This window comes from Medicago sativa, chromosome 1, assembly GCF_051527215.1.
Source record: "Medicago sativa cultivar Bolivia chromosome 1, Bolivia_mono, whole genome shotgun sequence".
In the NCBI taxonomy this organism is placed as follows: domain Eukaryota; kingdom Viridiplantae; phylum Streptophyta; class Magnoliopsida; order Fabales; family Fabaceae; genus Medicago; species Medicago sativa.
Window position 1 is genome coordinate 55,487,649 of NC_140749.1, and position 25,626 is coordinate 55,513,274.

General features: G+C 32.6%; 2 protein-coding genes and 1 pseudogene across 3 annotated transcripts; all 3 read right to left on the minus strand.

Moving 5' to 3' along the window:
* Nucleotides 1-6,729: 6,729 nt before the first annotated feature.
* On the minus strand, nucleotides 6,730-7,710 carry LOC146955542 (uncharacterized; annotated as a pseudogene).
* Nucleotides 7,711-7,752: 42 nt separating this feature from the next.
* On the minus strand, nucleotides 7,753-8,601 carry LOC146955543 (uncharacterized). The gene is made up of 2 exons (XM_085748725.1): nucleotides 8,429-8,601; nucleotides 7,753-8,323 (listed from the first exon to the last, which is right to left on the minus strand). The coding sequence occupies exons 1-2, from the start codon at nucleotides 8,599-8,601 to the stop codon at nucleotides 7,753-7,755; spliced, it is 744 nt and encodes a 247-aa protein (XP_085604851.1).
* A 6,179-nt stretch (nucleotides 8,602-14,780) lies between these two features.
* On the minus strand, nucleotides 14,781-18,129 carry LOC146955544 (RING/U-box superfamily protein). Of its 2 annotated transcripts, none has more exons than XM_085721910.1 (2): nucleotides 17,381-18,129; nucleotides 14,781-15,349 (listed from the first exon to the last, which is right to left on the minus strand). In XM_085721910.1, the coding sequence occupies exon 1, from the start codon at nucleotides 17,888-17,890 to the stop codon at nucleotides 17,381-17,383; it is 510 nt and encodes a 169-aa protein (XP_085578036.1). In that variant the 5' UTR covers nucleotides 17,891-18,129; the 3' UTR covers nucleotides 14,781-15,349. The 2 variants fall into 2 exon arrangements, with proteins under 2 accessions (XP_085578036.1, XP_085578032.1); XM_085721906.1 differs by lacking the exon at nucleotides 14,781-15,349 and adding an exon at nucleotides 16,151-16,649.
* Between the last annotated feature and the right edge of the window lie 7,497 nt (nucleotides 18,130-25,626).

Below are 25,626 nucleotides of genomic sequence, written 5' to 3' on the forward strand. Positions count from 1 at the left end.
ATATTGGATTAATTATTTAATTAATCAATTATGAATTGACAATAATCAATTATTATAAGTTGATGTCATAATATAAATTATGGTCTATTGTGTTAAGCACTAATTATATGATGAATTTGAGTGATTGGACTTTTGTTACTAAATGGACCGTGATGGGTTGGACCATTTAGATAAGCCCAATGAGAGGTTCCTGCCCTCAGCCGTTTAGCTATTTAAACGTCATCCAATTAGACGGTTAATTATTCTGAATGTCATGGTGAAAACCTAGAGCTAGACGGAATGAGGGTAGTCATCCCTCTCATGTTTGTCGGCGGTCATCCTTCACCAATCTAATATAAAGGTACACAATTTTTCTTCCTTCTTTATTATTGATAATATGTTATAACTTGTATCTATTGATCTATGGCTAAACATTAAGACTTTCATCAATTGGTATCAGAGCCTAATAGATACATGTTATGACTATTGTTAAATATTGAATCGTAATCGGTTTTGGCTGTTGTGATTTATATTCATTCTATTTTATCACCACTTTATTTTATTCTCTGTATGCCAAAATTGATGTATGATATATTGTACCTATGCACGATTAGTATTTGCCAACATGTCGAATTTGCTGTCTTTCTCATAAAAGGGATGGGTTTGCTAATGTTTTGCTAATCCTCTATGTGTATCATGATTTGCATGGCTAATTCAAATCATGGCTAATATTAAAGCATGCGCATGATTATTTTATTTTTCCAGAAACCTATTTCGCAAAACATTGTGATGATCGTGCTTTAATATTAAGTCAAATCGATGGTCACTATGAAAAATCAATCTAGTTTCAAATTTTGGGATGAACCCTAATTTTTTAATCTCTGATTGGGTCGATATTCCTCAAAATTGATATATGGGTTCTTTTCTTCTCTCAATTTCGATCAATTCTGCACCGTAATCGCCGCTTTTCACCACCTAAATCGTTAGAACCAGTCGGGCCAAACTTTGCGACCCGTTTTTATGTAACCGGGTTAAGAAGAACCGGAGCGTGTTATACACGCGCATTAAAAAAAAACTATAAATAAATTGGCCATAACTCAGACGCGTGAATGCATAAAAAGATTCCATATTTGTTCATTTTTTAATGCCAACTAATTATCATTTAATATTCCTATTGGCATGGAATTTTATGCACTAGATATTTTATATAAATGTTATTATTTGGGGATAATTCAATTATATTCTCACATTTTATTGTGTCAAAATTATATGAATATTCTTTACTCTTGATTGACATTTATGAGAAATTTTACCCTCTCAAACTTGAGATTGATGTGTCAATAGGGAATTTTACACCCCTAATTAACTAGTAAATATTATATTATTTTGGGATATAAATATAATTTATCTTGTACCCAAAATATTCGGAAGATTTGATTTATTTTATACCCTTAAAATTTGGGATTTAAATTACTTTTGAAATATATTTGATGCAAATTGATATGAGTATCATATACACTTTTAAATCATATATTCATTAGATTTGAGTTTATAATATCCTATGAGAAAATATTCTTTTATGGTAATAACACTTATGTGAATTAGTTTTAAAGTGTTACGATTGTGAAAATTCTTAGACTCAAACTTATATTCTTGCATCATATATTCTATATATATTTTGAGATTTGTTGATACCCTCAAAATTATTTGTCTTGTCAAGAATAACTTTACTATTATACTATATATATTCTTGATTTGTGGGTTTCAAAACTTTGTCAAATCTTAAAAGGATCATTGAGAATAATTTATTTCAAATTAAATCATGTATTCTCGATATTTGAGCTTAAACTGTTTTTGAAAATTTTCTCTTATATTTACTATTGTGAATTTATAGAAGGCTCAATTTTGTTAATATTAATGCCAAGTATAATTAATTTATATTTTACGATTATAAATATTCTTGGCATTATAAATATTCTAATGTAACATATTTTTGAATTCATATTGTCTTAGCATAAAGATCCAAAGTTCACTAATTGATCATTCTTTTGGCGACATATTTAAACTAAGACACTTGTCTTTGATTCTTGTCACAAATTGTTTTGAAGGGTCCTCATAATATTTTGTTTTCAAAATGAGTATAGTGAGTTGTATATATATGTCATTTATATTAATTGAATATAATATTGACATATTTCTCTTTAATATACATTATGCTTTCTGCTATACTCTCTAATCTAGACCCGTAATTTATTACTCCAAATTTTGTGATAAATACTATTAGTGTGTCTTGTCGCAATTAAATATTTGGGTCACAATTATGTTAAACTATGTATTTTTGTATATAGTAAATAATGCATTGTTGCATTTTTTTTATGCTAAAATTCTAATTATGAATTAAAATTTGTACGCCTCTTTGTTGTTTATTCGTTAACTATTATCAAAACAACTTTTTAAGAAATGAGGCAATTTTTAAAAATATGTATCATCCTTATATCTGAAGTCTTATAGAAATCATATTGATTTATAATTAGAGTCTCACATATATGCTTATTTATAATTGCTTATTCTCTATTGATGAATATTTTGAGATGACTATATTATAAGATATTCTCGTTAAGTCATCAAAATTCAGTGGCTCTAAGTATAAGGATGAATGTCACACTCTGCGAGGTAAGTTGTTATTTATAATTTGTGACTTATTGCTTATTATTGCACATATGAAGAAATTTAGTTCTTCTTCTCTTTTGTTGTGCAATTATGATATCCTATATAAAAGTGAAATCCTTTTTCAGAATATTCTAAACAGAACTTTGTTGTTATATACTATTTTCTTACTATAATGCTCCATTTTGTATTTGTGTTTTTTTTTATTTATAGTGGGAGCATTGAAAAAATTTATTCTAAGAGTTCTTTTCTGGATAAATTAGAAAACTATTTGACACACTTCTATTCCAAATAACAATTTTTGTTATTATACTACTTCATATAAAAGAAATTCTAAAGTCATATTTATGATGTGCTAATTTAAAATTTTGTTAAGCACATTTTTCTATCGTTTGAATATGACCGAAGTTGAGTAAATTAAGTACAATTGTTTATGCATGATATTATTATATCATATTCTCTTAAGCATAAAAATTATTTATTTGTATAATTGTAATCTCACCTATCGTGGGTACAATTATGCGAATTTTGTTAAATAGATTAGCATTATATTGGTAACAGTCATACCCTATCGGTGTGTTGTTATTAATATAATTGTTATTATTCAATGTACTTAAAATGTTTATACTTATGTCAATTATAATACTCTATCAATGTTTAAATTTTGTAAGATATAAGAATGATACATTGTGATGATATAGTTCTTACTTATTATCCTTAAGATCCTTGAATGGAATTGATATAAGTAAGTTACTTTGTTAAAAGACATGTAGAAAATTGTTCAAAATATTATTATATTTTGAATTTAATTTATAACTATATGTGATTTATATAATTATATATTTATATATATATATATATATATATATATAAATATTTTGGATTGCTACTATTCCTTTGTTATGTGAGTGACGGACATACCCTATCGGTGTGACGTTACTTAACATATCATTTTACCATAGAGAAATAGTTGAATATTTTATTTAAAATATCTTTCAAATTAACTTTTAATTCAACTATCATTGTGTATTCTCTATCAAGTGGGAGAATCATTGCTATGTATTGTGTAACGTGATGGACATACCCTATCGGTATGACATTACTTAACATAATCATCCTTTTGTGGGTAAGATAGTTTAACTATCATTCTCCACCAAGTGGAGAAAATATCATTCTTCAACAAGTGAGAAAAATTCTACATGTCAACTAACTATATCTCATAAACAAATATATTTATTTGTTTTCATATTTTTAGGTATGAAATTTTTGTAGAGACTTATATTGAGGATATTAGTTATGCTATTGCTATTCTTTAATACTTATGGAAGCTTATGACTATTTTCTCTTATATCCTCAATAATAATAAAATATAAGTCTTGTGTATTTCCGCTGCTTGTAACCTAATTGTTTCTCAAATTTGTGTAAGTATAATTGTAGCATTTGAGTTTTGAGTGAGTCATTAAAATTGTGAACAGAGTCTTATATCTTTTTTTAGAGACTCATCTCACTCATATGATGATAAATTTTTTATATAATCATCATACTCTGTCATATTACGGTTACTATGTTTATTAAATTCTGTGGAATTTTAATTGTGAAAAGGAGATCTTGTGTTAAATGAAAATTTACGTTCTCCTTAATTCTAAATGCAGAATATGTGGTTAACTACGAAACCCAATTCTTGATAATATCTGCCATTAATAAAATATGTATTTATGGGGGTTTCATATTATTCTTGAGTTACCACTTGTGTTAATAATTCTGCTATGCTCATGTGCAAAATATGTGGTTGAGTTCATGAAACTCTATTGGCTAAAATTATATAATCACTTATGTTGATAATCTTGCATTAGTAATTGAGTATCCCACTGTTGAATATTACATCATTATAATATTTTGTATCAGTGATCACTAATGAGAATCCCACTTACTCTTGTTTATATATATGTGGGATCAGTGGGAATGTGTACACAATATTATATATTATGAGCTCAAATGAGAAATCTCACTCTTGTTATATATATATATATATATATATATATATATATATATATATATATATATATATATATGTGAGATCAAGAGAAATGTGTACACAATATTATTGTCGTTATCGCCATATACTCTTGTGCACACTATAAAATATGGCATAGCTTAAGAGACTTTAAACTTTAGTCTCATTCTATTATATTGAGATATATGTTAAAATTCTATCGATCTCAATGAGCATCATAATTGGATGCTGAAGTCAATTTTGTTGGAATATGCACAATAACTTCTTGGCATGCAAATATACATTGTGCTTCTGTTTTACCAACAACCCACATTTTTAAAGTCATAAATAGTAAGTACAATGTATAATATCAATACTCCTATCGAGTATGATATTGTGTTCTTGTGGTACTTATAATTTGAGATAATCATAAATATTCCTTTGTTATTGACATTCTAGTGGCCACATTAATCCACATCTTTTTCTTTAAACTAAGTGTCTATGTTAATCCAATTTTGGGATTATTGAATTTCCTATTTTGCTTTTATGGATTTTCATAGTCATATTTTTTATAAAACTTGGATTAATTGAATGTCGTAGAACATTTATTGATTTTTTGACTAAATGTAATTACACTCTCTTAATAGGCTATCCCTATAAGTAATTACTATTCATATACATATGTGGATATATGACTTCTATAAAATTGAAAACTCATTGGCAGAACTACTAACCACAGACTTATATATGAGTATTGTAACTCATGATGATTTGATTACGTCTATGTTATTTTGGGTTAGTGGGAGTTTTGCTATAGCATTTTTTTTTTAAATGCTTGGGCTATTCTTTAGTGACATATTCTTTTTAATTCAAACATGTCACTATAGATTCATCATTTGTTAGAAAAGTGAGTCTTTGATCTGTATGCTTTGTTTTCCCTATCGGATTCAATTTCTGCAGCATTAAAGCTTACTTCTCTTTTGAATGATTAGTGTTTTGACCATACATGTAATTTTAAATTTTTAAATTCTTTATGACAAGTGAATTTTTTTTTATTCTTTCAGTAATTGAGTATTGTCATCCAAGTGGGAGATTGTTGGATTAATTATTTAATTAATCAATTATGGATTGACAATAATCAATTATTATAAGTTGATGTCATAATATAAATTATGGTTTATTGTGTTAAGCACTAATTATATGATGAATTTGAGTGATTGGACTTTTGTTACTAAATGGACCGTGATGGGTTGGACCATTTAGATAAGCCCAATGAGAGGTCTCTGCCCTCAGCCGTTTAGCTATTTAAACGTCATCCCATTAGACGGTTAATTATTCTGAATGTCATGGTGAAAACCTAGAGCTAGACGGAATGAGGGTAGTCATCCCTCTCATGTTTGTCGGCGGTCATCCTTCACCAATCTAATATAAAGGTACACAATTCTTCTTCCTTCTTTATTATTGATAATATGTTATAACTTGTATCTATTGATCTATGGCTAAACATTAAGACTTTCATCATTATAATCATAGGAATCACTATATATCAGTCAATAGAGATGTTATAGTTTATGAATCAGAAGCTTGGCTTTGGAACAAGAAAGAGAAATGCTCAAAGCTAGTCATTCCAATGATATTTGAAGAAGAACAAGTTGATGATGTTGATGAGATCCAGAAAGAACCTCACATAGGAGCTACTCAAGATGTCAGAACCTCTCAAATACAAAGGTTTGTGTCATCTAGCCAAGCTGATCATGAAGTAATACTAATAACGAAGTAAATGATGAAGAGGACTTTGCATTTTTCACTATTAGCTGATTTTGAATATGACAACTATGAATTAGAATTATCTAATAAAATTCGGAAAAATGCTATGATTGAAGAACTAGATGCCATAAACAAAAATAATACTCGACAACTCACTAAACTTCCAAGTCATAGATGTGAAATGGGTTTTCAAACCAATTTTTTTTTTGAACAATCAAAAATGGAATTATATTAACAACAAGAGTCTCAATAGCACAAGGCGTGCCACAAAGACTCCTCAAGAAACAACAAAGTTCAGTAGTCTGTACAACAACAAAATCAACTTAGCCAATACCCAGACATTGTAAAGGGCTTGGCCACCATCTATTAGTGCCAAACAAAAAAGTAGCTTTTCTAGCTTTCAACCAACCTAAAGACAAATATTTTACTTTGTCGAGCAACCTGGGCAAAGGAGTAATAGAATTATTGAAACACCTATTGTTACGTTCAGTCCATAAAACCCAGACACAGAGTAGCCAAATAAGCTGGAAAAAAGACTTTGTAGCCTTACTGCCACCTGTTGAGTAAGCAAATTGAACAAAGTGGTCAGACAAAACATTAGTGTCCACTCCAACAAAACCAATCCAATCACGAACCACTGGCCAAAGTAAAGCAAAGGAAGAGCAAGAAAGAAACAAATGTTGCGCCGATTCCAAAGCACCGTAACCAGAGACACACAAACCAGCTTCCAGGGAAATGACACCTCTGTAGATCAGATTCGATTTGGTAGGCAAACGATCACGAAGAAGCCTCCAAGCGAAAACTGATACATTCATAGGAACCTGAATCTTTAGAAGTCAACACATAATAAGCCCCCCGAACACATAATAAGCCCCCCGAACAGAGTAACCCTGCATGGGGTCCGGGATCCACAACCATTGGTCTGAAACATTAGCATGCAAAGAAACATCAAACAGAAGAACCCTACACTCCTCTAACATCTCCTCCTCCCACGCCCACAATCTCCGCCTCCACTGCCACGCCTCACCCCCCTCCTCTACACCAAGAGAAAACAAATCTGCCACTATAACAGATTTAAATTCATAAAGCTCAAACAACCTACGAAAACGTACACACAAAGGAACCGATCTCAACCAAGTATCAAACCAAAAAAGTATCAATCCCATCCCCCACCTTCTTAGTAACACATTCCTGAAACCAACCTCCCCCATCACCACCGTCCCCATCCCTAATCCTCCCCATCTCCCGCCGCCAAGAAGAACAACTTCGGTCCCCATCCTCCAACCTCCCATAGACCTCGCCATGACGAGCGACTAAAACTTTATACCAAAAACCACCTCTATCCACTAACACCATTTCCCTAGTAAGGCAATATTAAACTCCTTCAACTGTCTAACCCCTAACCCTCCAAACTCCTTTTGGAGACAAACAGAACTCCAGCCTATCCAACCCGACAGTTTAGCTTTTATACGATTCACAACAGGATCCCAGAAACACAATCGTCGAGGATTACCACCAATCGGCATACCCAAGTATAAGAAAGGCACCTTACCCACTTTACAATTTAGCACAGACGCGGCCTCATTTAACCAGGAAGGGGCGATGTTAACCCCAACCAGCGAACTCTCGTGGAAATTTACTTTCAAACCAGACATTGCCTCAAAGATAACAAGAGCCTCCCTCATAGCCCGTACATTGGCCCAACTTTTAGTACCCAACAACAAAGTATCATCAGCAAATTGGAGGTGAGACACAACCACCGGATTGACGTCCCCAATGCTATAACCAGTAAACAACTGAGTCTCAACCAGCGACCTCATCAAAACATTAAGGCCCTCTGCCGCCAATAAAAACAAGAAAGGAGACAACGGGTCCCCTTGCCTCAACCCTCTCTTTAACGAAAACTCATCAGTGGGGCTGCCATTCACTAGGACAGAAGCTGTAGCGGTACTAACACATTCTCTTATCCATTTTCTCTAAAGAACTGGGAAAGACATTTGGGACAAAACATAATCCAAATACCCCCAATCAACCGAGTCATACGCCTTTTCAAAATCCACTTTAAACAACATAAGGTCTTTTTTCTTTTTTCGAGCCTCATCGACAACCTCATTAGCTATCAGAATCCCATCCAGAATTTGCCTATTTTTAACCAAAATAGAGCACAAAGCATTATGGCGCCTCCTCCTCGACATAACTGAGTGGAAAAATTTAGTATTTGTGTCCCCATCTCGCAACCACTGAACACGGGATTGCTGCAAACAAATACTAGTATTAAGACGGGACAAAAAGTGTATATCCGACGAAACACCAAATAACTCAGCACATTCGTCTTCAGTCAACAAGGAGATAAAATCCCCACATACACAAACTTTCTTCCCCCCTCAAAAGATGTAACCGAGGAGATAAAGAATCCCATAAAATTCTTCTGGCAGCAGCGTCACAAGGAGCATAAATATTGAACAGATAAAATTCCTCATTGGATTTGATGAAGCGGCCATTAATGATCAAAGAATGCGGAAAACTAATAGAAGACCCCACTTCCACCTCTGTATTATCCCACAACGTTAGCAACCCTCCGGACGCCCCTTGAGAAGGACGAAAAGAAAAGGAAACCGCAGAGCTACCCCAGAGAAGCACAAAAACCGTCATCACACACTTGCATCAAACCAAAATTGAAACCACATGGCGAGATAGCTAATCATAAAAGCGAGATTTAATGGTAGATGATTTATTGAGAAAGCTGGACTTGATTACTTTGAATTTTATGCACCTATGGCAAGACTTGAGACAATCAAATTGATATTTCGTATATCTTGTGGAAGAAAATGGCCCACATAACATTTGGATGTAAATTCAGCATCACGAAATGGACCACTTTATGAAGTTGTGCAGGGGCGACAGCACCCCCCAGCTAGCCTGGGCTAGTGCCCGGGCTCTGCTTCTACCTTGTTTGCAGTTTCATAGTTATGGTACAAGGTTATGGTTTAACTGCTGGCTATAGAAAGGGCAAAGTGTAAGTATCTTTCAAGGTTATGGTATAGAAAGGGCAAAGTGTAAGTATCTTTCAAGGTTATGGTTTAACTGAATCCTCTGGAATTGGAGCTTCTACTGAGTATTTGGAAGGAGTCGTAAGTATGGTACGGCGGGGTTAGTGTCTGCTTCCACGGAGGCTATGATTGTTTACATCGTGTATGTTTCTTTAAACTCTCTTTTTACTCATATTAATTATTTATTTAATTTTTAAACTTTTTTTATCTTTCTTAATCTCTAATCTGTGCTGTTCTTGTTGTTATTGCTGATTTTTTGTACTGTGATTTTTTATTCATGTTGATCAAGATTGGATTCTGTTTACTGGGTTTTGTTTAATTCTCAAATGGGTTATTAAATTTCAAACCTTTTTGGATTTTTCTTTGATCTAATGTATTTTTGTTTTAGACTGTGATTTTTTTCTATAGGAAGAGTATTGGTTTTCTTTGATCTTTTGGTAGAAAATGTTTCTGTTTTTTCAAGAATGGTTCTGAATTGTTGATGAGTGATGGCATAGAATCCCTTTTGGTGTGTTTGGCTTGTTTTGCATTTTGTTTGGTTCTAATTGGAACCATCCTCTGCCACAAAAAACACACTTCCAAATTTGTTTCCCTTTATTTGATTTTTATATTTGATTTGGATTAATATTGGTGAGAAAAATAAGTCAATTGAAATTATGCCATTTAAGGACTCTTTGTGTACTTACTGTGTTTACATTTAGATTTCTCACAAAGATCACATATTTGGGAATGTGCTGATTTTTAATTGTTAAAGTATTGATGATTCGCAATTTTACACTAAATCATCAAGAAAGTGTGAATATTGGTTGCTATAGTTATCATTGTACACTCGATGAAGAATAGCAATGAGCTGGGGAACCGATTTAGAGAAGATCAATCCAATCCAACTGTGTTAGCTTTTGGACCTTCTTACCAGGTATTATTTAGTTTTGTTGTCTTAAATGAAATAATTAGAGAGGAAGTTGAAAACTAACTGGTTTAGAAAAGATAATAGAGTCTCGTCGTAGATGAATATGATTTGTGTGGACTGTGGAGAACATGTATAGAAGTAGCATAAGGTGGTTAGACCGAATGGAATATAGTCCAATAATCCGAGGTAAAATTTGTGATAAAATTTTCGCCCAGGCTCTATATAAATCCTGGCTTCGCCACTGAAGTTGTGTATGTCACACAATCTCTAAAATTCAAGTTTAAAGGAAAGGAAGATATGGTATTCATATTACACAAGGCATTGTATGAATCTAAGCAAGCTCCAAGAGCCAGGAATAAAAGGATTAACAACTTTCTAGTTCAACAAGTATTTTTCAAATGCAAAGCCGAATATGGCGTGTAAGTGAGGAATATCAAAGGTAATAATATGATTCTTATTTGTTTATATGTTGATGATCTATTGATAACTGGAAGTAACTTAATTGAGATAGCAGAATTCAAAAGAAAAAGGGGAAATTACATTGACCTCCCTTAAGGTCTCTTTAAATGGAACAAACACCCCTTTTAGTTTTAAAACATACATAAACCTCCCTTGAGTTCTTATCAAATTCATAGAAACCTCCCTTCTCTCTTAACACTGTTTGTTTCTCGTTAAAATAAAAAAAGAGAAAGATTGAATTTCAAATATGTAGCATTTCCAGTACTGTTCAATTACATTGATTCCTCCATTTAGTGATTCATTCTTTTTGTTCTACACACTGCCATCTCCATTTCTAACCTCTCCGCTTAAAACATATTCACCCAACAACATGATTTCAAGCATAAACTTGTGATACTAAAAAGGGACATAGGAGGAAACCAACTCAAAGAGAACAGAGTGTGAATGTGATAAAATTATATCATAAAAATGTTCAATTTTAACTTCTGTAACCAACAAATTAGTATCGATGAGACTCATCAATATCATCATCAAAGGTCATCATAACAAAAGTCCAATTTCCGGACCAGTAAACAAAACAATTTCCTTCATCTGAATCCATATATTGCGCTAAACCAATTCCTTTTCCTCACCCTGTTCCATCACTTCTTCAGAACCCCGCTGATTTGATATTCAGATTCATCACTGACATCGTGGTTTTGAACTACGCGATCTGTTAGAAACACAGTGATGGTGCGGCCTCGACGATGTGATGCGTTGGTTTGTTGAATGAATAGTGAGTAAGAGCCAAGTGAGATTTCGAGTGGGAAATAAGGTTGTGGCTTTTAGTGTGATTGAAATGTAGTGAGGAGTTTGTGAACCATTTTTGTTGCCTGGATGTGTTTCTCCATGTATTCCACACACTTAGCTTAGCTGTATTAATTAATTTGTGGGTTGTAGGTTTTTCATACGCAAGAGGCACCGAGTGAAAGTGTCAGTCGAAGAGGCAGAGCATCAATTTTTGAATGTGGATAAATAGACGGAAGTTTAACAGAGTTAAATTGTGAGGGAGGTTTGTGATGAATATGAAACTAGAGGGGGTGTGTGTTACATTTAGATAAACCTTAGGGGAGGTTAGTGTATTTTTCTCAAAAAAATGATGAGATAATTTTATATGTCTGATTTGGAAAAGTTAATATACTTCCTTGGAATAACATAGTTTGTTATGTTTGTTAGCTACTTTTAAGCAAGTTTCTTAGTTTTTGATTGGTTACTTGTTTAGCAAGCAATAGACATAGCTTGTATATAAAGATTATGTAAACATAATTTCATAACTAATGAGAATAATAAGTTTACTATCAATACAAACTTTCTCTTCTTCTCTCTCAATTCTCAATCTTCTCTTTAAACAAAAAGATAACTTCCACTACAAGTTATCATTGATGCGCTATATGTACTATTAGGCAAAAAAATTGGTGCCTCTCAAAAATTTGGGTCCAAGGCAGTTGCCCATTCCAATCGTACGTAGAGTTGAGTGATGAGAAGACACTCACATAGAAGTGTATTAGATAGTTGTACATGTGTATTATGAAGAATTTGGATTCTCTCATGTTGAATCTCAACATGAAAATGCTATGTAGGTTATCCCATCAACAAAACTATTTAAATCACTCAACTTAAAAAAATATACAAGTCGAATTATATATAATATGATGATACAAATCCGTAGGATGTGAAGAAGGATATATTAAGCATAATGATTTGTTGTTAAAAGATCATAAGCGATTGTCTAAAGATGTATTGTATTGATAAACAAAGAGTTCATGTGTTGCAATTCATTCTTTGGGATGCAGGATTTGTCCCTAATAGTGCTATTTGAAATCAAAATATTTACTGAGAAGTCGTATGGTTGGTCAGAGTCTAAGCACATGCCGTCTTTTTGGGAGGGGGGGATTTTGGAGAAGAGGGAGGGAAGAATTTCTTTTCTAAATTAAACAAATTTTAAAATATTTAAAAAAATAAAGTGTGATTAAATTGTTATATGATGATCATATAATATTGTTTTCTCTCAACTTTTTAAAATCTTATATATATATATATATATATATATATATATATATATATATATATATATATATATAGAGAGAGAGAGAGAGAGAGAGAGAGAGAGAGAGAGAGATGTAGATGGAGATGGAGAGACCTAACTCTCAAAAACCCTCTTCTTCAACAATCTCCCTCTAGAATATACATGTTTCTGAAGTAGAATAATTTATTTCTACTAGAAAGCCGACCCGTGCGCCGCACGGGTCTTATGAGTTGTAAAATACTCCCTCCGCCCCAAAATATAAGCAAAAATTGGTCAACAAAAGTTAATGTATTTGGTTAAAAATTTGTACCAAATACATTAACTTTCATTGACCAATTTTTGCTTATATTTTGAAACAGAGGGAGTATATGCTAAATAAAAATGCAAAATATTATACTCCCTCCGGTCACATTTATAAGCAAAAAGTAGCTTTTTAGGTACATTGAATAATTAATGTACCTGACTTATAATGTGACTGCATACATTAAATATTCAATGTATCTAAAAAAGTATTTTTTGTTTATAAATGTGACCGGAGGAAGTACTTGAGAAGAAACACATACAATAATGATAATCTGGTACTATAGTGTATAAAAAAAACAGTAAAAAGGGATTTTTTGATTATTTTATACAAACGATTTGTTTATATCAATATCAAAAATTACGAAAAACTTTTTCGTAAAGGACGTTAGATGCATAACCGGTGTCTTCTACATCTTCATCAGTTATCAATATCTTTAAACTTTCTCTTGAAGTAACTCTCAGTACAGCAACATATAGTTGGCTATTGGAGAATACATGCGTCGGAAGATACTGCAAAGGAAAATGTTTTCTTTGAAACTTATGGGCACGTGACTCACTTAATGCACATGCATGATTGGAATTAAATGTGGGCAATATAAGTGTAAACATTAGTGTACCGGGTTGCTTTTTTTTTTTTTTTTTTTATAAGTGTAAACATTGAGAATTGGTTTAGTCACAACAAATCACAACAGTTTTATTTTTTTCTAGGATGACCTTTGAACTAATTTTGTATATTTGATTAAATTCTTCCAAATAATTTGTTCACACGTACACTGTTAAATTGTACCATAACCAATTCTACTCCATCCTTTTCAAAATGAATGATTATTTTACCAAATTATCCTTATTAACTATTGGTTAGTTTTAAAAGTAATACTTTAGAAGTAGTGTGCAGGGTATTAATTACAGTTGAAAAGAAAAAGTTATTATTGCATTGGAAACTGAAAGTGACATTCATTTTGAAACAATTTTTTTGGCTAAAGCGACACTCATTTTGAAAGGGAAGGAGTAATATTTTTTTTTTCAATCAATGCCACCAAAACAACATTGATTGTCGCATAATCTTAAAAAAAAATCACACATAACAAAATGATAACTAATAAAGTTTTGTACATATTTTTTTTTTTATAATTTTAACACTAACATTTGTCTATAAAACAAAAAATCAAGTATGAATTGTTAATCATCAATCACAATTAGAATAAATGCACCAGATTGTGAACTATCACCGGAAACAATGAACTTACAATAACATTCCATAACATTTCACTTGTTTAAATTACCATACTTATTTGTTCCCTTATGTAAATTTACTGTCAAAAGTGAATAAGATGCAGTGATCTTGGACAAACATCAATTACTTATTCCTCCTGCAACGGCTCTAAGAACAATATATTAGCCGTGTTTTTCATTTTTTACAAACATGAAGCCACACAAAAATAATTTCAGAACGTATGGAAGTCAAATTTGAATTAATCCGGTGCAACAATATTGCAGTTTCTTATCTGTAAATAATCGTATTATTAACATACTTGTTCTTCTGCATATTTTTGGTTACTGTTCTTCTGCATATTTATTTCGCTGAGTTTATTTATATAATATAGACAAATTATTCATTTCCTTATCTGATAATTACAATTTCTCCATATTTATGCACTACTAACAGCACAAAGAAAACTTGAAAAGGGTTCAAAAACATTAAAAAGAGGCTCTGACAATGAACCATACAAATCCCATTTGAATTACTCCCAACACTAACCACCATAAATTGGCACGTAAATGGTATCATTATTTCCGGCAAATGGTGCGCTAATCCTGATTCTAGTCCCTTCACAGAGTCTTCGCACATCAACAAATCGTTTCCACTGCCCACCAATCCTGAAGTGTTGATAAGGACCAGTCCCAAAAATTATGATGCACTCCCAAACAGCACTTAACAACCTTCTCAAACCTATCCTTAATAACCATAGCAAATTCACCTACTCTAACAAAGACCAAAGTGACCCATGCACCCAACCGAATCCCATAAAAATAGAACCATTGATCCTCACGACCAAAACTTCAAACCGGTTGCCCTTCTTATCAATCAGCATTGCATATCGGGTGATTTGGTCACCAAAATCAGCAGCAAACATGTTAGGTAGTATCACAGTGCCCTAGCAAAAAAATAAAATGGAAAATGGTTAGATTGTATTTTAAAAGGCATATAAAACATACAAATAATGGGGAAATAGGGACACCCATATCTTCAACTTCGTATTCAACAGTATGCGATCTATACTTGACACCAAAAGGATTTTTGTCCAACAGACTATAGAATCGAGCAAGAAAAAACCATCAGTCAGACGTGCAGAAAAATTGTTCCATTACCAATCATTTGAAATCATTTGAATATGAAAGATGAAAAGAAGATGCAAGTAAGTAGTTCAATCAATTACAGTATATATAGCATATGTGTGAAGAGATACTTGTCTTTGCATTGGAAACGCACAAAAAAATTACTGGATATTAAAAGCTGATCGGAAGGTTGATATTCTAAAAGTCTTAAAATAAGCACGTTTTCTGTTGATTTTCAATGAAAGTCGTTCCATTATTCATAAAAGAATGCACTTAATGTGGCCATGAGAATAGGAAGGGCAACAATAGACAGGGTATTAAAAATTTCGGATTGTACAAACAGAAGGAGGGATGCACATGTATTGGAAAGCCGCATAACTCATTTACTGCACGTGTATTGGAAGTGTTGCAACAAACTCTCAAAACAATTTGAATTTCAAATTTCACAATTAGAAGGAGGAAAAAATTAGGGTTGCTTAGCAAGCATTAATTACATGGAATTAGAGGGAAAAATTAGGTTTAGTGATAAGCAAGACCTAATAAGCTTTAAGAGTAAGTGATTATTCATGAAGTGGCTCTGCTTAATACAAAAAGTATTTGTTCATCTATGACTACAAAACACAGATGAATACTAAACACGTATGATGTCGATACCAACACATAGACATTATTACAATGTAATAATTTGATAAAATAAAAGTGATTGCTCACATATCGGGCAGACGTTCAAACACACCTTCAATTTAAAATATTGGTGCTAGAAGTTCATGTTTAGGATCAAGAGTTTCATTGCTGATACATGAGAAGAAAAAAAATGGTATTTTGCTAAAGTATCAATCTCAATTTTTTTTAACAAATACCAATCTCAACTTTTAACAGCTGCTTATTGGCTATTATCCTATACAATTTGATTTGTTGTTTGTGACATTCAATCTGGACTTTATGCAATTATTGTAGCAGCTAATAGTTGACTTTATAATATACTACTCTAATATAGGATACATGTGGTCTACATATATATAATATAGACTCAGGACAAATGGTTGGAATTTAGATTATGAAGTTCAGAAGCATTATTTGCTTGGATTGCAATTCGACTATCATAAGTTTGACATCTAGCTGTGGACAAAAAGAAGAAATATATCTCAAGTTGTCTATCTGCTTCCTTTAAAAAAAAATCCCTATCTACTTTCCTCTATTTTTAGTTTGGAGTTAGGTAAAATATGTGGCTAATTTAACAACCATTTTATGTTCAACTATATTAGATCAGTTACCTTGAAAAAATGATACAAATCAGCCGTATTATGTAGTCAGGGTAATACGGATTCCCTAAATTCAAATTCCCTTGGTCTCCCCTACATTTAGGTCATTATCAAGGGCCTTTTTGTCTTTACAAAAACAAACATATTACACTTAAATCTCTTTCTTGACAAACTTGATAGTGATGCTAAATGTAGTTGAATTCAACTGAATCGTGGTCCCTATAATACCAATAGACTTTTTGAACAAGATTTGACAATTTCAATTCTAAGCTCTCAAATTCCCAGAATATTATTTGATTCTATGAACATAAGCCTAAGAAAAGTTGAACTAGTAATTAAAGGAAAAAAATAATACAATGAATCTTAAACTACGATATACACTTAACGGAAGAATTAAAGACACATTTATGTTTAAGATGAACCAAATTTGTTAATTTTCTACAAATTCTTTTGGGCACAAAGGTTATATAAAAAGAAAACATTTACATTATGGAATCAATAAATAAATTACTTAAGAGACAAATTTGTGATAAACCATGAATGATGCAATTTGCAAAAACATATAAAATAAAATAAAAATGAAACTACCTATGAATCTCTTCTTGTTGCTAATGGAACAACTTCAGCCAAAGGTGTTGAAAGAGGTGTTGGAATTGGAGAAGTTCTACAAAGAGGACAAGAAGGATGTATCCTTAACCAAGGTTCTATACATTTAAGGTGAAACATATGTTTACAATCAGGTAACATCTTAAGCATGTCACTTCCTTTGTAATCACCTAAACATATAGAACAACATGTTGATGTGGAATCATATTTGTTAAGCTTCACTTCAGAATATAACATCTTTGGATAACTCATAATTGTTTCTTCATCTAAACCAAAATCAAGTATTGAATGTTGTGGTTCAAGAAATTCAGATGTGTTATTGTTGTTTCTTCTCCTAGGAGGATTTGGAACTTGTGATCTTGTGCAAAAGTAGGAGGTGAGTGTGATTGTTGTAATGAGCAAAAGAATACCAATGGAAATTCCTATGCCATAACCAAATCCACTTATGTCATTGGAGCCAAAGAAGCCAGATGAATCAGTTGAGTTGTTCATCTTCTTGATGATGGAAACAATGGCAACTTGTTTTAAAATGAGATAGGAAAAAGGGGTAGTTTGTTTTGTTTAGCCATGTTGTTGATGATGATGAATTTGGATGTTGAATTTGAAGATCATATTAATTAAAAGTCAATGGTGATATGATGATTCATATGAGAGAGATGGGTTGCGTTTTAGTTAAGGAAAGACTTATATACATGTATTTAGTTAAGGAAAGACTAATATACATGTATTTAAGATTAAGTAAAGGTAACCCAAAAGGGTACGTAGCTATGAAGCCCCGATACGGATACGGATACGGGTACGATACGATACGGGTACGCGAATACGTCAAAAATTTCAAATTTAGGATACGATACGGCTTGGATACGTTTACAATTTTTTTTAATATATATATATTAGACATAAACGCACAAAAAATAAATAGCGTGAAATCTTAAAACTAATTACACCAAGTCAAAATACAATGGACCATTCACCAACTAAGATATCCTTTAAACCAAAACATACCATATAAACAACCTGCACTATGATGATACCAAGGTAGTATGAAGATAGTCACCCTTTTCAAGTAATGGCCAATATAATGATCCCAATTTACAAAAATTAATACTTGTGATCAAAATACAAATAAAAATTTTAAATAAAAATTAAATTAAATCATTCGGATACTTCTGGGATACGTATCCGGGAGTATCCTTAACGTATCCTTAAGGTATCCAATATATTTTTAAATAAAAATTAAATTAAATCATTCGGATACTTCTGGGATACGTATCCGGGAGTATCCGCGGAGTATCGGTATCCGATACGTATCCGACACGGGTACGGCACCATTTTGGAGTATCCGGGCTTCATAGGTACGTAGTATAGACTATAGAGAGTATTAAGAATGTGGTGCATAATTTATCTTTAATACCACTTTCTTTTTTTACATAACCCTCTCATATTTATGGGGATCGGTCATAAAAATCTGAAGTTTGATAAAAAAAATAACTATAATTTTGCTAAAGATTGTTTGAATCAAACTCAAATTAAGATTATTTTAAACTAGAAGTCTTCAAGTGTATTTCTGATAAACAAACCACTAATATTTATTATAAAATATTAGATTAATTTAATTAAAGAAATTAAAGCCAATGAGGCATTGCATGTGAGTACATTCCACTTTCTCAAACCGTTAGATTGTGTGTTTACATGTTCACAACTTTGTGAAGGTCAACGATCCATTTTTAAGTTATTACTACTATATTATATACGTGTAAAATATATCTTACAATTTGTGTATTGAATGTTGATTGATTTCAGTTCACATATCTTTCTTCTAAAGTGCATAAACAAATATTATTTGCCAATGGGTGAAGAGTGGAGAATGGGCACGTTCCATGCATTACTAGGAAAGTTGTTGATGAAATTTAATTAGCTCTTATACATGAACCACCTTAGATGGTATACACCCTTTTACACCCACACACATTTGTGATATGTGGCAAAAACATTGAAAGAGGAGATGAAAAGGGGGTGATGATGTGATGTGAAATTACTAAAATACCCCTGACACATGGGGTGTACATGAGACACCTATTAAAAAGGGTGTCTGCATATCTTTTTCCAAATTTAATTGCATTAGTTTTCGGCTAGACAAGTGTAAGCATTATCTCTCTTATGCAGCCAGATAGATGTGTAATCATTCACAAAAATTATTGTCCTACATCTGTTTTGGTGAAAGCCGTCACTAACTTCACTATACAATAGACAATATAAATTTAGAGCAGTGATATTTAAACAATTATTTTTTACAACTATATCAACTTTATTTTTCTTTCTTTCTATTGATCAAAAACAATGAAGAGCAAAAAATAACGAGAAAGAGTAAAAATATAATGTGAATATTAAAGAGAGAGTTGTCAAAAAATTATTGCAAAATAGTTCTACAAATATCATTTCTCATAAATTTAATCAAAATTTGGATTTTTTTTTGGAAAATTTGAATGAATATAAATGTCAATTTATATCATGCAATATAAAATTGCATGAAATACTCTCACTAGTTTTTTAAGAAATGTTGCGGAAAAAAAAACTTGAGAAGTGTTAGTTGACATCATTGATATTTACACAATAGTTGGCATCATTTTTTATATGCAACTCGGTTTTTTTAGGGGGTACAACCATGTATTGTTTTTTTTTTCTCTTTCGATCAGTATGGAAGGAGAAACTTTTATTTGAGTGTCAGGTGTTACTTCGTGACGTGTCTTTTTATGATGTTTCTTCATATCGTTGGATTTGATCTTTGGATCTTGCTGTTGGGTATACTGTATGGTGCGAATATAACATCCTTATTAGGGAGAATCTTCACCAGGAGGTAGCTATTTTGGATACTATTTGATAGTGGAATATCCTTTTGAAGGTGTCTTTATTTGTGTGGCGTCAACTGCATTACAGAGTTCCTACTATAGTTAATTTATTCAAACGTCGTATAATATCTTTCGAAGATCAGTTGTGTGTTTCAGGGTGTGGCCAGATTGAATCAGCTTATCATCTTTTTTTGGATCGTACTTCATATGGATCTTTATGGTTTGATGTGTATCGTTGGTTTGACATTGTTACAGTTTGTCCCCATAACTTGACAGACCACTTACAACAGTTTGGGTTTTTTGTTGGTATTTCTAAAACACATCGAATCTGGATGGTGATGATTTGGTGTGCTTGCATTTGGAAGGACAGAAACAACTGAATTTTTCAGACAAACCAGCTTCCATGCTATAGCTTACTAACAACATTAAGTTTTTTTTTTTTTTGTGGTTAAAGGCAAATTCTGACAACTTTGGTTTTGATTATCATAGATGGTGACTTAGCCCTTTAATGTGTTTGGGCATAGGTTAATTCTGATTTTATTATATGCTTGTTGTTTTGTTCTTTGTTTCTACTGTAACTTAACTTTGTGACCTTTTGATTTTTCTCTAACACACCTTGTGCTTGGGAATCGTATTATAATCATTTTGCCTTCTTCAAGAGACTAAGAGAAAAAAAGCAAGAGTTACATCAAGGATCCAATAGTGCACAAAATAAAAAGAGCCAAAAAGCAAGTTCTCTAAAAGAAACACAAAACAAGACTAGATAGTTACACAAAAACACAAAATAGGGTTAAGCCACCACACGTGTGATAGTTAAAAGCAAAATTTGAGTGAATTTCCTTTAGCCACCAGAAATATTGTAGCTTTATTTTCTCATGAAGATGCTGAAGAGATTCCCCTTTGGTTTGAAAACTCTTGAATTTCTTTCGTGCCAAATGGTCCAAACACAAGTAAGCTAAATTAAATGAAGAACAGAGGAAACTCTCTTTGGGAAGCTACCAACCGAACCAAATTGAAGTAAACGATCAGAAACTTGAGCCGGATTAACCATAGTTAAACCTAACCAAATGAAGATACCAGACCAAACTTTTCCAAAGAAATTGCAAGACAAAAAGAAGGTTAATATCCTCTTCCTTGCCACAATTTCCTGCACATAACGCAACTTTTGGTTGAAGCACCCTTCGCCTGATTAAGTTATCTCTAGTTGGTAAACGATTACGTAACAAACAAACACATATGTCACAATTTTTTAATCAATCAATAGTTATGATTCCAAATTTTTCTTCTACAATATATTTGCTAATTTTAACAATCAATTGCTATGTTAAATCATGGATTTTAATAAGAGAGTAAATCAAGCTTGGACCTCTCATCTTTTGGAATGTGAACAAACACTCCACAATCAAAACACTCTTAAATAACCATAAAGACATCTTTCCCTGACCACACTTTGTTTGGAACATCACCATCAAGTGAAAATAGAAGGGGAAATGTCAATCAAATCTATTGTAGTCCTCGTTGCTTAACTCCAAAAGGTTTTCAACAACTTTGCATGAGAGAGCATACACCTGACTCTTTCGTTGATACGATTCATTCTCTCTGCAACTCTGTTGTGTTGATGAGTGCGTGGAAATAAAAGGACCTTTGTATTCACCGCCATTATCTGCTCGAACATACTTCAATTTCCTTCCTTTTTCTCTTTCAACATTTGCATGGAATTGCTTGAAAGCACCAAACACCTGGTTTTTAGATTTCAAAACAAAAACCTGCACTTTCTTTAGACTCGTCGTCAATAAAAGTGATAAAATATATAGCACCACCAAGAGATTTACTATCCATCATGCAAACATCAATGTGAATCAAATCTAAAACATTCTTCTTCCTATGAGGATTAAAACTAAGAAAGGAAACTCTATGTTGTTTACGAGAAAAATAATGAGTGCAAGTTTTAAAGTTTCACCTTTTACCGAAAGAAAGTTTTTCTTCACAAGAATGTTAAGTCATTTCTCACTCAGATGAACAAGGCGTGTATGCAAGAAATCAGTCGATTCATTTTCAACTGTGATCGCATCCTCCTTGCACAACTTTACAGTCATTTTATAAAGACTACTGAGTCCCTGTTTGGTAACCCGGCAAGAAAGCCAAAACACGCGTTCGTTTCTTCAGAAGGGATTTTACTGTGTTTGGTTCTCCTCCACCTCTCTACCATGATTGCACGTTTTGCTTTTCAGAATCAATTTTGGGTGAAGCTCCAATTCTTAACTTTTTCAAATCGATTCTCTCAACCACACATATGGAGTCAATCAATTTATCCTAATTTGACTTCCCCCCTATGACTCTATAACTAGAGCTTCTAACCTCTTCATTAAGCATGTTCTCTTTAACCATTGGCATTACCAACTTCCCATTTGAAGATGAATTAGTAAGTGTGATAAAAAGGATTTTCTAGTTATCAGGCAAGGAGTTAAGCAATAATAAGGCTTTCAACACATCATCTAACTTTATATCCGCGGTTGTAAGCTGATTCATAGTGTTGTGAAATACACTAATATGATTTGCCATTGATTCACATTATTACGCTCATACAACTCTTAAATTATTCCACACCTTAGATCATCTACAACAGAGCACTCCATTTTAGGTGCTTAAGTGAGCTATGCATGTATACATCATCTAATTTTTAATTTTCAATGATATTACTTAATAATCACCTAATTTCTCCAACCCAGCACCTCAGAAAAAAGTTAATAAATATATCATATTAATAACTCAATATCATTGTATTTCAACAAAGTTTATTGTTTTGTGTACAATTTATTAAATATGACCCACAAAAATTAAAGAGAGAGGGTGCTTATATAACCACCCTTCTCTATAAGCATCGAGCATTTTCTCTCCACAATAGGGGTGCTTATTAATTCCGGTACTAAATAGGTGAAGCACCCACCATTATGGATGCTCTTATGGGCATCCATTTCAGCTTCTACATGTTGATATACACTCACGTCTAACCTGTGTCTAATCATAGAAACATCCTTCCTATTCATCGTCTTCCGGTCATAATGAAATGTTTCTTTAGGTTTAGCTGTCATATCCTCAATGGGATCGTACATATCATTAGTGAATAAAAGGTCTTTCATCATGGATAATTAGAAGAGTTGAGCTTAATCATATCTAGCTTTGAATCTTCCTCCATTTAAAATTGCACAAATCAAATCAATCAAGACTCTTGATACCACTTTGTTGGGAAAAACCAAACTAAACAATCTCTTAAATGTGGAATGTTCTTTTTCCACACTTGTGCAATTAAATAGACAATCAGCTAAAACCAAATCCATAGAAAAATAAGAATGACAAAAAATAAATATTAGACATAATTTTTAACATGGAAAACTTCCATCAAGGTGAGAGAATAAAAACCACAGGACTTAGTCGAGATAAAGTATCAATAATAATGGGTACAAAATATTCGATTAGGATTTGTTGTTGTAGTGAAACAACGCAGTGGCTCAGGGACAGAAGGAAGGATAGAGAAAATAGAGAAACACTCTAATATTCTCAAAGAAAGATATTATTATTTGAATGTTTCTATGCTTGGGTATTTGAATATGTCAAAACACTTGGTGATGAGCCTTATTTATACTACTCTAGTAAGGCTCATAGAAAGATCTAAAAACATTTAATGATACTACTTAATTACAAGAACTATCTAGAGATGCTAATATCTAGTTCATGTTCCTAGAAAGTTCTAGAGATATAAAAATGTTCCTAGTTATCATGACTTTATTTAGTAGTATTCTTGAAAGTTCTAAAATATTCTCCACATCTTGAAAGTTCCATAATGTTCTATATTATTCTCCATAATTCTCTATCATTCTCCCCGGGTTGGAAGAGACTCATCCTGGAGTCATGATTTCCTTGTTCATCCTCGAGTCAAGATTTTAGAATACTTCTGCTGCAGAGTCCAAAGTATTCCAAGGACAAAATCAGTTCCAACATTTTCCCAAGGTGGCTTAGGAACTGGACGAAGCAGGCATAACTTTCTTTTATCCTCGAATGGTTCCTTTGTGAGTGAAAGTCCAAGTAGCTTGAACTCCTCCTTTCTATCATTGAACTCATTGAATGGTAGAGGTGCCAAATTGATTTTAATCAGATCCTTCAGGAAAGTGTAGATGTTGGCAAAACCATCAAATAATTTATGATGATCATATTGCCAACGCCTCCCAAGATGAATGTGGCAAGTATCCATTGGAATAACATCACACCATACATTTTCTTTATAATTCTTGTCAATGGAAAATGAGACAATAGAGTGTTGAGATACTCTTACCTCATTGTCCTTGTTGAGCCAATGAAGCTTGTACGGGTGTAGGTGCTCCTTTGTTTGTAGCTTTGAATTTTCTACCATATAATTTGATAGAACATTTTCACAACTTCCACTATTGATAATGATATCATAGACTTTACCTTGCGAGGTGTTGGAAGTGTGGAAGATATTGTGTTTTAGACATGATTCTTCTTTATCTGTTGTTGTTTGTAAGCTTCTTCTGGCTACAAGTGATTCACCAGAATCAAAAGGAACACATTCTCCGTCATATAGTGGTTCATCCTTCTCCTCTTTTTTCAAACACTTCAGCAATGTCGTCGTGAACATATTCATCATCATATATTGGATCTCCTTCTCCCTCTTCTTCAAACACTTCACAAATGTCAGTACCAACATATTCTTCATCGTAGATTGGTTCTCCCATCGTTTCATCTTCAAACAGTTCAGGAATGTCTTCTTTTTCTTCTTCAAAAATATTGTTTATCTCCTCATTAACGATGGTGACTACTTTACGATTCACACAATCTAAGGCTATGTGTCCATACCCTTGACATATGCAACATTTAGGTAAATGTGTCCATATACCTAAATGTTGCATATGTCAAGGGTATGGACACATAGCCTTAGATTGTGTGAATCGTAAAGTAGTCACCATCGTTAATGAGGAAATAAACAATATTTTTGAAGAAGAAAAAGAAGACATTCTTGAACTGTTTGAAGATGAGACGATGGGAGAACCAATCTACGATGAAGAATATGTTGGTACTGACATTTGTGAAGTGTTTGAAGAAGAGGGAGAAGGAGATCCAATATATGATGATGAATATGTTCACGACGACATTCCTGAAGTGTTTGAAAAAGAGGAGAAGGACGAACCACTATATGACGGAGAATGTGTTCCTTTTGATTCTGGTGAATCACTTGTAGCTAGAAGAAGCTTACAAACAACAACAGATAAAGAAGAATCATGTTTAAAACACAATATCTTCCACACTTCCAACACCTCTCAAGGTAAGGTCTATGATATCATTATCAATAGTGGAAGTTGTGAA

Coding starts and splice junctions, on each gene's coding strand:
- LOC146955543 (XM_085748725.1), bottom strand. CDS start 8,601: ATGTCGAGGAGGAGGCGCCATAATGCTTTGTGCTCTATTTTGGTTAAA. Junction 8,324..8,428: donor TATGACTCGGTTGATTGGGG/GTATTTGGATTA, acceptor AGTGAATGGCAG/CCCCACTGATGAGTTTTCGT.
- LOC146955544 (XM_085721910.1), bottom strand. CDS start 17,890: ATGAACAACTCAACTGATTCATCTGGCTTCTTTGGCTCCAATGACATA.